Source organism: Mobula birostris, unplaced genomic scaffold, assembly GCF_030028105.1.
Source record: "Mobula birostris isolate sMobBir1 unplaced genomic scaffold, sMobBir1.hap1 scaffold_2665, whole genome shotgun sequence".
Lineage (NCBI taxonomy): Eukaryota > Metazoa > Chordata > Chondrichthyes > Myliobatiformes > Myliobatidae > Mobula > Mobula birostris.
This window is the reverse complement of record NW_027275716.1, coordinates 24,420-40,272: the sequence shown is the minus strand read 5'-3', so window position 1 is coordinate 40,272 and position 15,853 is coordinate 24,420. Positions and strand designations below refer to the sequence as shown.

At 50.3% G+C, this 15,853-nt stretch overlaps 1 protein-coding gene across 1 annotated transcript; it reads left to right on the top strand.

Moving 5' to 3' along the window:
• Positions 1-3,062: 3,062 nt before the first annotated feature.
• On the top strand, positions 3,063-13,328 carry LOC140192793 (hepatoma-derived growth factor-like). Its single transcript, XM_072250267.1, has 6 exons — positions 3,063-3,095; positions 4,136-4,212; positions 5,159-5,297; positions 5,885-6,046; positions 10,575-10,787; positions 13,131-13,328. Exons 1-6 carry the CDS (start codon positions 3,078-3,080, stop codon positions 13,149-13,151), a joined length of 630 nt encoding a protein of 209 aa, XP_072106368.1. The 5' UTR covers positions 3,063-3,077; the 3' UTR covers positions 13,152-13,328.
• Positions 13,329-15,853: the final 2,525 nt, after the last annotated feature.

Below are 15,853 nucleotides of genomic sequence, written 5' to 3'. Positions count from 1 at the left end.
AAGTGTGATTTCAGGAATGAAGGTGTTAACATATGAGGAACATTTGGCAGCTTTAGACCTATACTCCCTGGAATTTAGAAGAATGCATGGGGATCTCATTGAAACCTACCAAATGCTGAAAGAACTAGATAAGGTGGATGTGGAGAGGATGTTTCCTCTGGTGGGGGTTTCCAGAACTAGAAGGCACAGCCTCAAAATTTAGGGGTGACCTTTTAGAACAGGAGGAATTATTTTTTTAGCCAAAGAATGGTGAATCTGTGGAATGCTCTGCCAGAGACTGTGGTTGAGGCCAAGTCCATGGGTTTATTCAAAGTGGAAGTTGATAGGTTCCTGATTGGTCGGGGCATCAAGGGATATGTCAAGAAGGTAGATGTATCTGGTTGAATGTGATGTGGGGTTAGGCGGAGCAGACTTGATGGACTCAATGGCCTCATTCTATTCCTATGTCTTATGGTCTTTTGAGCTTGCAGTAGATTGTTACTCTGGTAGACCATTCTGGAGGAGTGTAGTCTGAGTTGAGGGATCTTCAGCTTAATGGATATCAAAATCAGGTTTATTATCACTGCCATTTGTTTTGTAGAAACAGCTCAGTGCATTATGTAAATAATACTATTGAGCCATCAGAAGAAATGAAAAAAAGTGCAAAAAGGCTAAGTAGTGTTCATGAGCTGTTCAGAAACCTGATGGCAGAGAGGAAGAAGTTGTTCTTAAAACTCTACCCCTCCTTCAATTCCCTGCTTCTACCTCTTTTCTCTCCAGATCTCCACCCACATCTCCTCCCACAATCCTGTCATCTCTCTCTAATTTCCTGCTGCTGTCCTCACTCTCCCACAATCTTCTCACCTCTATCTTCCCGCCTTCCCCTCCCTCTCCCCCTCTCATATTTCTTGCTGCTGTACCCAGCTCCCACAATACCTCTCATTCCCTGCTGCTGAACCCCTCTCCCACAATCCCCCCTCCTACTTTGCCAAGAGTTAGAGAGCTGTATGTGTGTGTGTGTCTGTATGTGCATATTTAAACAATCTCGACTGTACTGCCAGGAGATGCCTCTTACCCAGGCCACAGTGATGCAGACTTAACCAGAGACCTCTGCGCTCACCAGAGCTTACATTCAACAGTGGTTGCCATTTGGCCCATAATGCTAGTGGTACCCCTTTGAAATGGCACTCCAGTTAGCTCCATTCTTCCCCTCCCTACCAGCTACCTAACCATCACCACCACTGCTAGTACTCACCCATCCCGACCTGCAGACTGTTCACGCAGGAACACAGAACAGTCGATGTCTCAGTTCAACACCCTCCCCCCCCCCCCCCCCCCCCAGTCTGGACAGAGAAAGAAAGAGGAGGTAACTGGTATTAAAAAGTAAACCCTTTCATAACCCATGAACTCTCCATGTGGTTAAAAACTCTCTACTCCACTGTGGACCTTTGCCAGGCATTCTGAAGCCCACACCCTCCCTGCCTTGGAAACCGCTTCCTGTGAGTTACCGTGACAGAGCCCTTCTAACTTTCAATGCCTGCATTATACTTTCCCTGCTTGCAAAACAATACTACCTCCTTCGGTCTCTCTGCAGAGATAAAATCACTTGCCCGTGCTGCAGTAAATCTCCTCTCAATCCTTGTGTGCATGCTCGGAACTGCTGCCCTGCCAGCATTCTAAGCTGGCTGTGATTTTCTGTTTCCAGTACTGTGCCTTCACGTGTGACTTAGGTACTAAGCCTGGTGGAAGCATCTCTATGGACAGGAGAAGAGGCAAAATCGGATTACTGGCAGCTTAAAATCAGTTGCCCTAGGCAGATGGGGCTCATCAGCTATGGTTGGCAGCTCATCTCGGAGAAGAAAAACTCTGATCTCAAACATGCGCTGTCTTGGAGCTAACCCACTCACGGGGAAAGTTTTGGGAGTAAACCCTGAGGAAAAATCAAGAGCTTGATCCCTAAGGAAGTCCTACGTTGAATTCAACACTGACTGGCAACTCCTATGGTGCCACTGATGCCAAACTGTATTGGTCTCTGCAATTCCTTTGGATTCATCAGCTGCATGCAGAGGGGGAGCCTGCTGCATGGGCAACAGCTTTGCCTCCATATTGTACCGCCCTTGTTTGCGTATGCGTAGACAGCTAGGATGCAACCTCCGTGGATGACCTCGACCAACAGGGGCCTCTCAGCACTATGTGCGACTGATCAAAGACTATAATCTCAAGCTTGGACGCGCTTGTGCATGTGAGCCCTGTATCTGCCTTGCTTCTGCCCCACCTTGGGGCTGCTTTAGCTGGGTGAGCCCTGCACTGTACAAAGCATGGGCTGGCACTGTTTTCTAGTTGTACAAGACTTTGGAGAGGCCACTACTGGAGTAGTATTTGTTTATTTATTTATTTATTTCTCTCTCTCTCTCTCTCTCTCTCTCTCTCTCTCTCTCTCTCACTCCCCCCCCCTCTCTTTTATCTCTTTTTTCTTCCTCTGTCTCTCTCACAATAACTCCTTGCCCGTCTCCATCTTCCCCTGGTGCTCCCTCCCCCTTTCTCCCTAGGCTTCCCATCCCATGATCCTCTCCCTTCTCCAGCCTTGTATCCCTTTTGCCAATCAACTGTCCAGCTCTTGGCTCCATCCCTCCCCCTCCTGTCTTCTCCTATCATTTCGGATCTCCCCCTCCCCCTCCCACTTTCAAATCTCTGACTATCTCTTCTTTCAGTTAGTCCTGACGAAGGGTCTCGGCCCGAAACGTCTACTGTACCTCTTCCTATTGATGCTACCTGGCCTGTTGCATTCCACCAGCATTTTGTGTGTGTTAATGGAGTACTGTATATAGTTTTGGGTCACTCTGTTGTAGGAAAGATGTCATTAGGCTGAAAAGAGTGCAGAGATTTGTGAGAATGTTGACAGGACTCAAGGGCCTAAAGAGTAAGAATGGACAGGCTGGGACTTTATTCCTTGGAGTGTTGGAGAACTGAGGAATTTCCTTACAGAAATGTCTAAAATCGTGAGGGGCAATGATAGGGTGAATGGAGAGGGAAAGAGAATCATAGATGAGGGGACCTTGAGGACAACTTCCTCACCAGAAGGAGGATCGGTACGTGGAATGAGCTGCCCTTGGAAGGTACAGTAACAATGTTTAAAATACAGTTGGATAGATATGTGGATCAGAAAGGTTTAGAGGGATATGGGCCAGTTTCAGATGCATGGATCTGTCTCAGGTGGGCATGTTATTTAGTATGTTTGGGCCGAAGGGCCTGTTTCATACTGTATGAGTGGCTTATGGCCAGAGGCAAGGGTTGGATCGTGGGCTACAGGGGAGGAGTTGCAGGTTGGCCTTTCAGAATAACAGTATGTCCGCAGCATGAGACAGACCAGGGTGGCTCCAGGGCAGCAATGTGTTGAGCCTCTGAAGGGACTGTGTGAGTGAGGTGGGGTTAGTAGGATCTGGTGACACAGGAGACTAAGAACAAACAGAGGGCTCATCTGAGTCCCGAGGAAGGGTCTTGACTGGAATGGTCAATTGCCCAAGCTACTGAGTTCTTCTGACAGTGTTTGTTGTGGCAGGATCCAGTGACCGCTAGAGCCCATGGCATTGAATTGTCTCCTACTGGACGGAGGGGCATGTCTCACCACCCCCACCCCCAGTTTTATGGCCAACAAATATTCAAGAGCAGGAGGATTCACACTGAAGCAGGAATGCCTCAGTTCTCACCCAGTGGAGCTCATGGACTTGTGGGGGTTCACCCCACACGTAAGATCCCTCCCCCTGAATGTGTTCTCCGCCTCTCCTGTCTCCATCCATTCAGGACACATGGGTATTTCAGAAAGATCATTCCCAACTACCCCTCAGGAAGATGGCCCACAGAGGGGATGGGAGCAGGAATCCTCCACTGGAGTTCATTGTTGGAAGGTTGAGAACTTTAAGGAGGTAATTTTAGATTGAGATCTGTGTCCTCTGTCCATGCCGGCACTCAGAAGTGTCACATCCATTGGTCTTGCTGCCTCCGAGATTACCCAAGAGCAGCAGAACTGGGCCAGGAGATCCTTTGGAGTGGTGAAAACCTGACCCCCCCCCCCGCCCCCGTGCTAGGGGAGGGAGCGCAGTGAGAGGACATGCATGGAACTGTCCTCTGCTCATGGTGTCTTGATTTGAATTCACAGATTGACGAACTGCCAGAAGGAGCTGTCAAATCACCATCAAATAAATACCCCATCTTCTTCTTCGGCACCCACGAGACGTAAGTGATCGCCTGTGTGGTTCTCCTACGCACCCTCCTCTTCTCCCTCAACTTCTCCCCTCTTTCTCCTTCCCTCCATCACAACACTCACCCTCACCCCTTCCCTTCTCCTTTGACTTCACCCTCCATCCCCTTCTCCCTCTTCTTTCTCTGCACCCCTTCTCACTCTTTCTCTGCCCAACTTCACCCCTTCCCCCCACTTGACTTCTCCCCATCCCTTCCTCCCTTGCTGTTCCCCTACATCCCACTCCCCCTGCCATTTGACCTCCCTCCCCCACTCTCCGTTCGCCTCCCTCTCCCTCCCATTTGCCTCCCCCCCGTTTGCTTCCCTCTCCCTCTGTTCGCCTCCCTCCCCCTCTGTTTGCCTCCCTCCCCCTCCCCTTCGCCTCCCTCCCCCCTCTGTTCGCCTCCCTCCCCCCGTTCGCCTCCCTCCCCCCTCTGTTCGCCTCCCTCCCCCTTCTCTTCGCCTCCCTCCCCCTCTCCACCTCCCTCCCCCCCTCCGTTCACCTCCCTTTCCTTCTCATTCTTACACACACCCTCCCCTCCACTTCTGCCTCTCTCCCTTCATTTTTTTTCTTCCTACCCCCTTGCACATCGCTCCCTCTCCTTATTCCTTCCCTCTGTTCTGAACTTCTCCACCACCACCCCCCCTCCCCACTTCCTCTCTCCCTCTCAGTATCCAGTTCGGCTGGAGCTGTCAGAATGTTGAACATTTCGCTGAGGATCTCCTTCGATGCCTTAATCCCACAGTGACAGCAGCCCCAGTCCTCAGTGAAACTAGTACCCTTCCTGCACCTCCTGTTCTTCACCCTCTACTCCACACCTCCCCAAAGCCTCCTGCTCTCGTTCCCCTCCTTCTGACTTCCCCTTCTCTGTTAACGTACTCAGTGTGAGTGATCTGTCCACTGCCCCTCGTGATTCCGTCTGTGCCTGTCCTCTCCCATAGTGCCTTCCTGGGACCAAAGGACCTGTTCCCCTACGAGGAGACCAAGGAAAAGTTGGGCAAGCCGAACAAACGGAAAGGATTCAGTGAGGGATTGTGGGAAATCGAGCACAATCCAACCGTCAAGAAGTCGGGATACCAGGTAAGTGTTACAGTGGAAACTCAGACTTCCGGCTGTGCTGCTCCCTCCTCCCTCACTGACCCTCCTCCCCCACTGACCCTCCCTCATCACTGACCCATTTTTTCCCAAAACTACGGAAGTTTTTTCACACAAATGTACACAAAATATAAACAACTATTTACAAGACAGTAAACAAAGTAAAATTAAGATATGATTATTACTTCCTATAAAACAGTCAATTATCTGGCTGTCCCACCATTCCCATCATGACTGCATGCTCCCTCTCCAAGGACACCTGGACACAAACATATCTTTGGAAGTGGGGCAGGCAGTCAGCTGAGCAGAATCCTTGACAGCCCGCTGCCTGGACCCATGAACAGCCATCTTGGCCAGGCCCAGGAGTAAGTCCACCAATAGATCCTTTGTGCAATCCACCTCCTTTCTGCACTAGATGTCCGTATATCAGGAGTGTGGGGCTTGAACCCACAGCTCTGCCTGGGGAGTGTGCCAAGTGTGGATGTCCTGGGCTGCTGGTCACAACCCCCTCCTCCTCACCCCACTGGGCACTCTGTTTCTGGGATGTGCTGACCCCTTTTCTCTGTGAGCAGGAACCTCCGCCCCACCAGAGCTCATCGGAAGGTGAAGGGGACGGAGAGAAGAAGGAGAGCCAGGAAGGTAGCAGCGATGAGGAGGGGAAGCTGGTGATCGACGAGCCAGCTAAGGACAGGGAGAAAGCCGGGTCCAAGCGCAAGCTGGCCACTCCAGCAAAGGTGAGGGCAAGATGGACTTCTCCTACTCTCTGATTTGTCCACACCTCCCCAGTGAGGAAACTGCACAGCTTGCTCCCTCTGAGGGTCTCGGAGCAGTCAGAGGGGGAGCGAGCAGTGGGGCAGCACAGATGAAGGCAGCGTGGATTTCACCCACACCTCCCCCAGTACAGAAGCAGCTCAGCCCATTTCCACTGAAGGTCAGGGAGAGGGAAAGCGAGCAGTGGGAAACAAAGGTGAGGGTGGTGTGGACTTCAGCCGCACCACGACATGTCCACACCTCCCACAGACCCACTGCTCAGCTCGTTCCCTCCGAGGAGTGTGGCAAGGGGAGAGAGCAGTGGGGCGGAGGAAAAGTGGAGAGTGGGTGAGGGGAGTGAAGAGGGAGGATATTGACAAGGGGAGAGAAGGAACACGGAGAAGGAGAAGGAGGGTGAAAAGGGGGAGTGAAGGTCAAGATCAAGAAGGGGAGAGGGAATACGGAGGAGGACAAGAAAAGAGGAGAGCAAGGCGGATTGAGGGGGGGATTCAAGAAGGGGCAGAGTGGGAAAGTGGTGTGAGTGAGAGAATGGGGAGGGAGGAGTGAGAGACGAGGCTGAGTAAGGGGTGGGAGGGTGATAGGGAGATAGGGGAAGGGAGTAGAGAGGGAGCATGAGTGGAGAGAGGAGGAGAGAGAAAATGGTGCAAGACAGGGACTGTGGAGTGCGGATGGGATGGAGGGGAGTGCAAGAGGTACAGTGAGAGTGGTGGGAAGAGGAGTGAAGTAGGGGACTGAGACTGGGTGAAGAAAGGGATGAGAGAGAGAGCAAGAGGCAGGATAGGGAGGAGAAGAGGTAGAAACGAGAGGGAGAGAGAGCTAGCAAGAAGGGAGAAGAGAGGGGCAGTTGGGGGAGTGTGGGGCTGAGAAGGGCTGAAGAGAGGTTTATATCCATTGCTTAATCATCAGTCTCACTTGCTCCATATTGGCCTCTCATATTGGCCTTCTCTGTGGTCAATATCTTACACTTCATAATTGCCCCTGCATACACCTCCAGTGATGGGACACTGTAAGTAGGGCCTGACCTATTGTGTGGACTCAGTAACGTAGACACTTATATTAGTGCTAAAAAGGTGTTGTGATGAGAGCCTAGGTTTCAAACAAGCGAAAAGACAACCGAGCAGCCTTTGTTTAGCATTGGCCACCTGAGCACAGGTAATATTTATTTTAGTTTATTTAGAGACACAGTGTGGAATAGGCCCCTCCGACCCAACGAGCTACATCACCCGGCAAATGTTTCAAATAGTTCAGGTTAATATCAGAGAATGCCTGCAGTATACAAGTTGAAAATCTTACTTGTCACAGACATCCATGAAACAAAAAACCCATAGAATGAATAATGGAAACATCGGAACCCCAAAGCCCCCCCCCACCCCATCACAAAAGCGGCAACAGAAATATTGACCCTCCCCGTCCCACCCACTTGTGCCAGAAGCACCAATCCCCCCCTTCCCCTCCTCCCTACCATCCAAGCAATAGCAAAAGCTCCCAAACAGACCTTGATCTACAGTCCATCAAAACTACAGCACTTTGTTATCTTGGACAGGCTCTCTCTCACCAGTGAGGGGGAGGGAGGGAGAGAGAGCAAGATCACTCTTGCAACCCACCAATTTAACCCTAGCCTGATCACACTGACCAATTAACCTACTGACTGGTAAATCATTAAGCCGGCTGGTGGCGTAGTGGCATCAGTGCCGGACATCGGAGCAAAGGCTCCCCAGTTCGAACCGAGCCGGTTCCCCTGGCATGCTTTCCATCCGTGCTGGGTTGAGCGTAGAGCTAGCAACTTGACCTCGTAAAAAAGAAATTGCCTGCTACAGAAACATCAATAGCAAAAATTTGACAGCCTATTCTTCCCGTGAGTTTAAAAGGCAATTTTCTTTCTTCTTTCCTGGTAAATCATTATTGGTGTGACAGGTGGAATGTGGGCCAGAGGTGGGACCCAATTGCTAAACAAGTTGATGCAGTGTTGTAGTGAGACTGAGGAAAGACAGGTAGGTGATAGGGCAAAAATGAGTTGAAGTGTAATGTGGGGGCAAAATCGAAAAGGGTGATGAATACTGGACTGCAGGTGGTATATTTGAATGCAGACAGTATACGGAATATATTTGGGTACATCATACCCAGTTCAGGCAGATCGGCGAGATGAACTGTTGGAGGCTGCTTGGCCAAGGTTGGGGATGGAGTGCATCTGAAAGTGGAGCAGGATCGGGCTGGAGCCAATCACCGTGAATTCCTGGGTCCACAGCTCCAGGATCTTGCCGGAGGATGGATTGCCTCCCTTCCTGGTCAGAGGCTGTGTGTGCTCCACACCAGGACAGTGTGGCATCCGGGTGGTTTGTGGGTTCTGCCACTTCAACCTCCCAACTGTCTGATGCAGCTCCCAGCTCCCAAGTCCGGGATTCAGGTGCTGTCAGTGTGGAGTTTGCACGTTCTCCCTGTAACCGTGTGGGTTTCCCCTAAGTGCTCTGGTTCCTTCCCACAACCCAGCGATGTGCTGGTTGCTATATTAAATGGCTACTAAAAGTTGTCTGTAATGTTACCAAAGTAAGTTGAGGAATGTGGGAAATATAGAGGGTTAGTATAAATGATTGGCATGGACTCGATGGGCTGAAGGGCCTGTGTTAGATGCACAAGAATATGTGCATGCAGGTACAATGAGAAATCTACTTGCAGTGGCATCACAGGCTCAGAGCATCAGATAGTAACTATTTATAGAGCACTTTTCATACAGATGATGTAGTTCAAACTGATTTGCAGTTAAACTCGAACTTGAAGCCCCCTGGTGAATCTCTTTTGCACTCTCTCAATTGCTTGCACTCCCTTCCTGAGGTGTGGCAACCAGTACTATATGCCATACTCCAAGTGCAGCCTTTCGTAGCCCTCCCCTACTTTTAAACTCAGTCTCAGTGACTACCACATCCACCTGAGTAACAGTCACGGGTAGCAAGTTTGCAATAGTCCTAAAACTTTGTCATTTATGTCCTGTGGTATTGTATGGGGAGAGTTGTACAATACCACAGGAGATGTTTGGAGTTCAGTTCCAATGTCTCATGCAGGTAGTTTGTATGTTCCTCCCCTGAGTGTGTATGTTTTCTTTGGATGCTCGAATTTCCTCCCAGTCTAAAGACGTACCGACTAATTGGTTAATTGGTCATTGTCCATTGTACCATGATTAGGCTGAGGCTGCTGGGCGGCACGTTTTGAAGGGCCAGAAGGGCAGATTCTGCGCTACATCTCTAAATAAATACAATTTAAAAATAAACATGAAAATAAGAAACAAAAAATGTCAGTTCAAAGAAAAGTTAAGTAAAAAGGTGTTGAGCTGGCATTTAAAAGTATCAACTGAATCTGCACCCTCATAGTTTTAGGAGCATGGTTCACAAAAAGCTGACGTGTCCTTTGAGGGAGATTGCTTAAATTTGAGACCAGTGGAAGATGACCTGAGAGCTCGAACAGGATTATAAAACAAAAACGATTCAGATGAGCAGCATTCACAAGGAATACAAATTAAACATCAATTATTCACAATTTTTACAGGAAAGAACAAAACCACAACAGAATATGTCCATTTTAGTGTGAAATGGTTGTAGTGTTGCTAAACTGTGGTGCTGGTTAGTGCAGGAACCAAATGGTTGAATGGAAGTGGCCATTACTAAGACTGGTAGTGTGGGACCCGTGATTCTATAATGCGGAGTTGCAGTTACACAGAGTGCAGTGTAGGCAGACAAACAAGGTGCAAGGGCTACAAATTGTGAGACTAACGGGCTCATAACACGTCACTGTTCAGTCTGTTAACACCAGGTTAGAAGCTGTCCCTGAGCCTAGTGGTACATGTTCAAAAGCTTTTGCATCTTCTCACCGATGGGAAGGGGCAGAGAAGAATGTATGTCTGGAGTGGGTAGGGTCTTTGATTATACTGGCTGATTTACCAAGGCAGTGGGAAATGCAGGCGGTGTCTGAGGAGGGGAGGCTGGTTCCTGCAATGTGCTGAGCTGTGTCCATGGTGCCTCAATGTAGGCAAGAGCAGTCATCATACCAAGCCGTGATGGGATACCACAGTAGCGTAGCGGTTAGCGAGACAGCTTGGAGTGTTGGAGTTCAATTTCTGCATCCTCTGTGAGTTACTTCCCGTGACCGTGTGGGCTTCCTCCCACAGTCCAGAGAAGTATTGATTAGTGTGTTAATTGGTCATTGTAAATTGACCCATGATTAGGCTGGAATTAAGTAGGTGGGTTGCTGGGCAGCACAGCGTGAAGGGCCAGAGGGGCCTGTTCTGTGCTCTATCTATAAATAAATAAATCCAGATAATGGGAATGTGGGAGGACAGATTGGTAGTAGCGTACGTGCATGGCCAATATTGGCATAGACTCACTGAGCCAAAGGACCAGTTCCCCACTCCGGTGGGTATAATGTGGTTATTGGGATTGAGAGGTATTACCCCAGCAGGAATCCACCTCTGACTGACCTCATCACTTCCTTCCCTCTGCTCAGGTCTCCCCGAAGCGGCCCTGCGATTCCAAGGAGGAGGAGGGGGAGGCAGAAGAAGGGGGCAAGGGGGTGGAGGAGGAGGGCGGCCGCAGCCCCCCAGCCGAGGGAGAGGAGCACGCGGAGGAGGAGAAGGAGAACAAGGGCAGCCTGGCGCCCCTCGAGAAGAAGGAGAGCGAGGTGGCCAATGCCACGGAGCCGCAGAAAGTGCACGAGGGGGTAAGGGAGCCTCCCTCCTTCCCCAGACACCTCAACCCTCCCATTCCACTCTACTAGTGTGCGGGATGGGGCGGGGGGAGGCTTCACATAGAAGCATAGAAAACCTACAGCACAATACAGGCCCTTCAGCCCACAAAGCTGTGCTGAACATGTCCTTACCTTAGAACTACCTAGGCTTTGCCCATAGCCCTCTGTTTTTCTAAGCTCCATGTAGCCATCCAGGAGTCTCTTAAAAGACCCTATCGTTTCCGCCTCCACCGCCGCCGGCAGCCCATTCCACGCACTCACCACTCTCTGCATAAAAAACTTACCCCTGACATCTCCTCTGTACCTACTTCCAAGCACCTTAAAACTATGCTCTCTCATGCTAGCCATTTCAGCCCTGGGGAAAAGCCTCTGACTATCCACACGATTAATGCCTCTTATTATCTTGTACACCTCTATCAGGTCACCTCTCATCCTCCATCACTCCAAGGAGAAAAGGCTGAGTTCACTCAACTTATTCTCATAAGGCATGCTCCCCAATCCAGGCAACATCCTTGTAAATCTCCTCTGCACCCTTTCTGTGGTTTCCACGTCCTTCCTGTAGTGAGGCAACCAGAACTGAGCACAGTACTCCAAGTGGGGTCTGACCAGGGTCCTATATGGCTGCAACATTACCTCTCGGCTGCTAAACTCAATCCCATGATTGATGAAGACCAATACACCATATGCCTTCTTAACCACAGAGTTAACCTGCGTAGCAGCTTTGAATGTCCTATGGACTCGGACCCCAAGATCCCTCTGATCCTCCACACTGCCAAGAGTCTTACCATTAATACTATATTCTGCCATCATATTTCACCTACCAAAATGAACCACTTTACACTTATCTGGGTTGAACTCCATCTGCCACTTCTCAGCCCAGTTTTGCATCCTACCAATGTCCTGCTGTAACCTCTGACAGCCCTCCACAACATCTCTAATCTTTGTGTTATCAACAAATTTACTAACCCATCCCTCCAGTTCCTCATCCAGGTCATTTATAAAAATCACAAAGTTAGGGGTCCCAGAACAGACCCCTGAGGCACACCACTGGTCACCGGCCTCCATGCACATTTACAGTCAAAGCGGTTTGATTCGGGGGTGGGGGTTTGGTGGTGGGCAGATGGAGAGTTCGAGTGGAGGGACTGGAGCAGATCAGGAGGGATGGATCATCCAGGCAGAATGGGCAGGATATCTGCTGTGTGTACTGAACCACTCCCCCACCATACCCCTACATCCCTCCCCATCTTTGTAACCCTCACCAGTTCCTACACCCCTCCCTGTCTCTATGACCCCCTCTGGACCCTACACTACTCTCCATCATTATGACACTCATCTCCGTGACACCTTCTGGCCCTTCTACCCCTCACTGTCTGTGTGACCACCACCCCCCCCAACACCTACACCTCTCCCCATCTCGATGACTCTATGATCCTCTCCGGCCATTACACCCATCTCAGCCTCTGTGACTCCAGCCGAACCTCCCTCCCCGTATCCGTGACCTCCTCCCCCAGCCCCACCCCCCCAGGATCCGACACCACTCCTTGTCTCTGTGACCCCCTCATGCTCCCGCACATGCCCCTGTCTCTGTAACCCCCACCGTCCCTTATGTTCCTCACTGTGTGGCACCCCCTCTGCAGTATCCTACATCGACCCCCATGTCCTTGACCCCCTGCAGCCCTCCCAGTGTGATCTCCCCCTTCAGACGCTGCACCCCTCCCCATCTCTGTGAATTCCCCCTTCCCATCCCTCTGACCCCCTCTTCCAGACTCTGTACCTCTTCCTCATCTCTGTGACATCCTCTGACCCCTACACCCCTCTCCCTCTCTGATGCCCCTTCCCTCACAGCCTCCACATCTCTCATTGTCTCCCATCATTCCAGCTGTCGCACGCTTCCCACCAGACGGCTGCTAATCTCTTGAATTTCCTGCTTTTAGAGTCTCTGATGCTCTCAAGTCAAATTTCCCCTCTAGCCCAGCCTCACATCTGGCTGCAGAGTTGCTGCACACTGTTCCCTTTGTCCTCTCAAGTGGTGGGTGGTCACAGTCTGATAGATGTTCCTTTGCACTGCTTCCCTGTGCACAGCCCTGCAGCTTCAGATTCCACTGGGCGTGTTGGTCATTATTGAGAATGTTAACCATGTCTCTTTTTGTCTCTCCCTTCCTCTCTTTCTGTCTCACCCCCATCCACCCCTTCTCCCCATACCCCTCTTCCCCTTCCCATCTCCCTCCCCCTTCCTACCCTCCCCCCTCCTTCCCACCCATCCCCTTCCTTCCCTCCCCTTCCCCTCCCACGCCTCTTCCCCACTCTTCCCGACAGGCTGAGGCTGCTCCTGTTTAAAGCATGAAGCCGATTTGCTGGACCAGGCTTTTTTGCAGACGCTGAACCCTCGGAATATGGGCCGTTTGTTTTAGATTTCACAGGAACGATTTGTTTGTGCTGATTGTGGCTTTTTACACCCATGTCGAGCTTGAGCTCACTTTTATGGTAATAAAATAAAAATCCTGCTTCACGGTTTGTCATGGTGCATCTGTTGCAATTATGTCAACGGTTCATTGCTTCCTCTGTAATCTGCAGCTCTGCGGGTCATCCAAGGGGCATCCCCATTGCCAAACTTGGTGAGGGCAGTGGGACAGAGGGTTTTCAAATGACAATTTTTCCACTCTCAGGGAATGGGGTGGATAAGCCTTCAAACCAGAGCTGGAAAGTTCAGGAGGAGCAACATGCACGGGTGCTGGAGGAAGTCAGCAAGCCAGCCAACACCTGTGTGGACAGTCAATGATTCAAGCTGAGAGTCTTCACCTGAAGCAAATGCTACGATCCCACAGTACAGTACTCGAAACATTCCCCTCTGGTTAATGACCAGACCTGATGAAAGGTCTCAACCCAAAATGTGGACTGGCCATCTCCCTTTGTAGGTGTCACCTGGGTTAACGTATGAGGAGTGTTTGGTGGCTCTAGATCTGTACTCACAGGAATTTAGAAGAATGAAGGGGGATCTATTTGAAACCTACCAAATATTGAAAGGGCTTGACAGAGGATGATTTCTATAGTGGGTGAGTCTTGGAACAGTGGGCAGAGCCTCAAGGTACAAGAATGTTCCTTTAGAACAGATTAGGAGGAATTTCTTTAGCCAGAGGGTAGTGAATCTGTGGAATTCGTTTCCATAGGAGGCTGAGGAGCTGTCATTGGGTATATTTAAAGTGGAGGTTGATAGGTTCGTGTTTACTAAGGGAGTCGGTCAGTTTATGGGGGGAGAATGGGGTTAAGTAGGAAAGTAAATCAGGCATGACAGAATGGCGGAACAGAGTTGATGGGCTGAATGGTGTGATTCTGATAATATGTCTTATGATCTGCTGAGTTCCTCTAGTGCCTTTGCTATGTTACTCCAGATTTACAGCATCTGCAGAATCTCTGGTGTCCCTGACGGTGTTGACGTTCCAGACTCACTATGTCCAGCCTCAGTCTGAGATGTTAGCAGCTTTCCCAAACCCACTTGGGTCCCATCCAGCCTGCCTCTTTCTCTGGGACATGAGCAGAGATTTTTTTACTGATGACAGACAAATCCTCCAGCTGATGCTGGCCCTTAGCTAATTACCAGCTCTCTCACCACAGAGTTTGCAGCTCCCTCCCCTCCCACTTACTGTGGAAGCAAAGCTCAGCCTTCCCATCCTACCCGTGCTCTGCGGCTATTGGAGAAGATGTCTTCCCTTTACGTCTTGCCATGGGGCGGGAGGTAGTCACTCTCATGGCACCTCTGTTGGAGCTCTTGCCAGGTTGTCTCACCATCACCGTGCAGATAGCAGACTGGAGAGGAGTCAGCCTTCTGCCCCCTGAGTCCCCTGCATTGCTATCCACCATTGTTGCTGGTCTTCAGCATCAGTCCCCTTCACCAGCCCGTGTTGCTTCATATCCAAAAGTGCAAAGTACTTACGTACTGCCCGTTACACCTGCTGGTGTATAGGACAGCACTGAAGGTCCTCCATCTCTCTGTCTTCAGATGTATAAGGATTCTTCATTGCTGTTTCTGTAACAATTTTGTTTGACCAGACGGGGTTGTTAGCCCTGAGCTGAACACCCACCTCCCCCCAAACCTGGAGGACTGCTGGGCCACTCTTAGCCTCGCCTCTACCCTCTGACCTGTTTGGCATGGGTGACCCTACTAAGAGCCAAAGCATAAAGCCCTGACTCCAGCCAACCGCTCTCTGGGTCATTGAGATACGCAAGCCTCCAAACCATAACAAGGTTGTGGACCTCACTGTGGGAGTTTGCTTTGCCCAAGGTTGGCTGCCGGGTTTTCACACATCTGAAGGTGTTTCACGAAGGTGGTATGTTTCAAAGTTGTAAAGGTGCTGAGGTTTAGAAGTCCTCTCTGCTTGATTGACACCAACAAAACCCAAGGATGTGCTGGGGGCACCCTACAGATGTGACTACACATTCCAGCGCCAACACAGCATGCCCATGATACATAGAACAACAGCAAAGCATGACCCATTCCTCCTTTCTCTCCCCCACGTGTATGCGGACAGTCCTCCATTTCCAGAGCAACACACACAAAATGCTGGAAGAACTCAGTTGGTCTGGCAGCATTTATGGAAATGAATAAACTGTCGATGTTTCAGGCCGACACCCTTTATCAGGACCATCCAACTCCAAGCAGGCTTCCGGGCCTCCTGTCCACACAATTTAACCATCAGATTTTGAGGTGTGAATTTTCAATTGATCTTCAGGTTCCAATCTGGATTAGATTAAAAGGCTGGGACAATATCATGGATCAAAGGGTCTGTACTGTTCGATGAAATGTTTCTATGGGACCTGGGGTTCTGCTCAGAGCTGACAGAATGAAAGCAATTGACAGGAACTCAAGACTGAAGGGTTGTCTGCGGTGAGATGTAAAACATAGAAACATGTCCTTCGGCCCAACTGGACCATGCCATTCTGAATGGGAGCATTGGACAGTTTCTCCTCATGACAGGCATGATGGACAAGGCAAAGCAGGGGGGCAGGGGGGAGAGTGGAGGGAAGGGGAGATCAGAATTAGA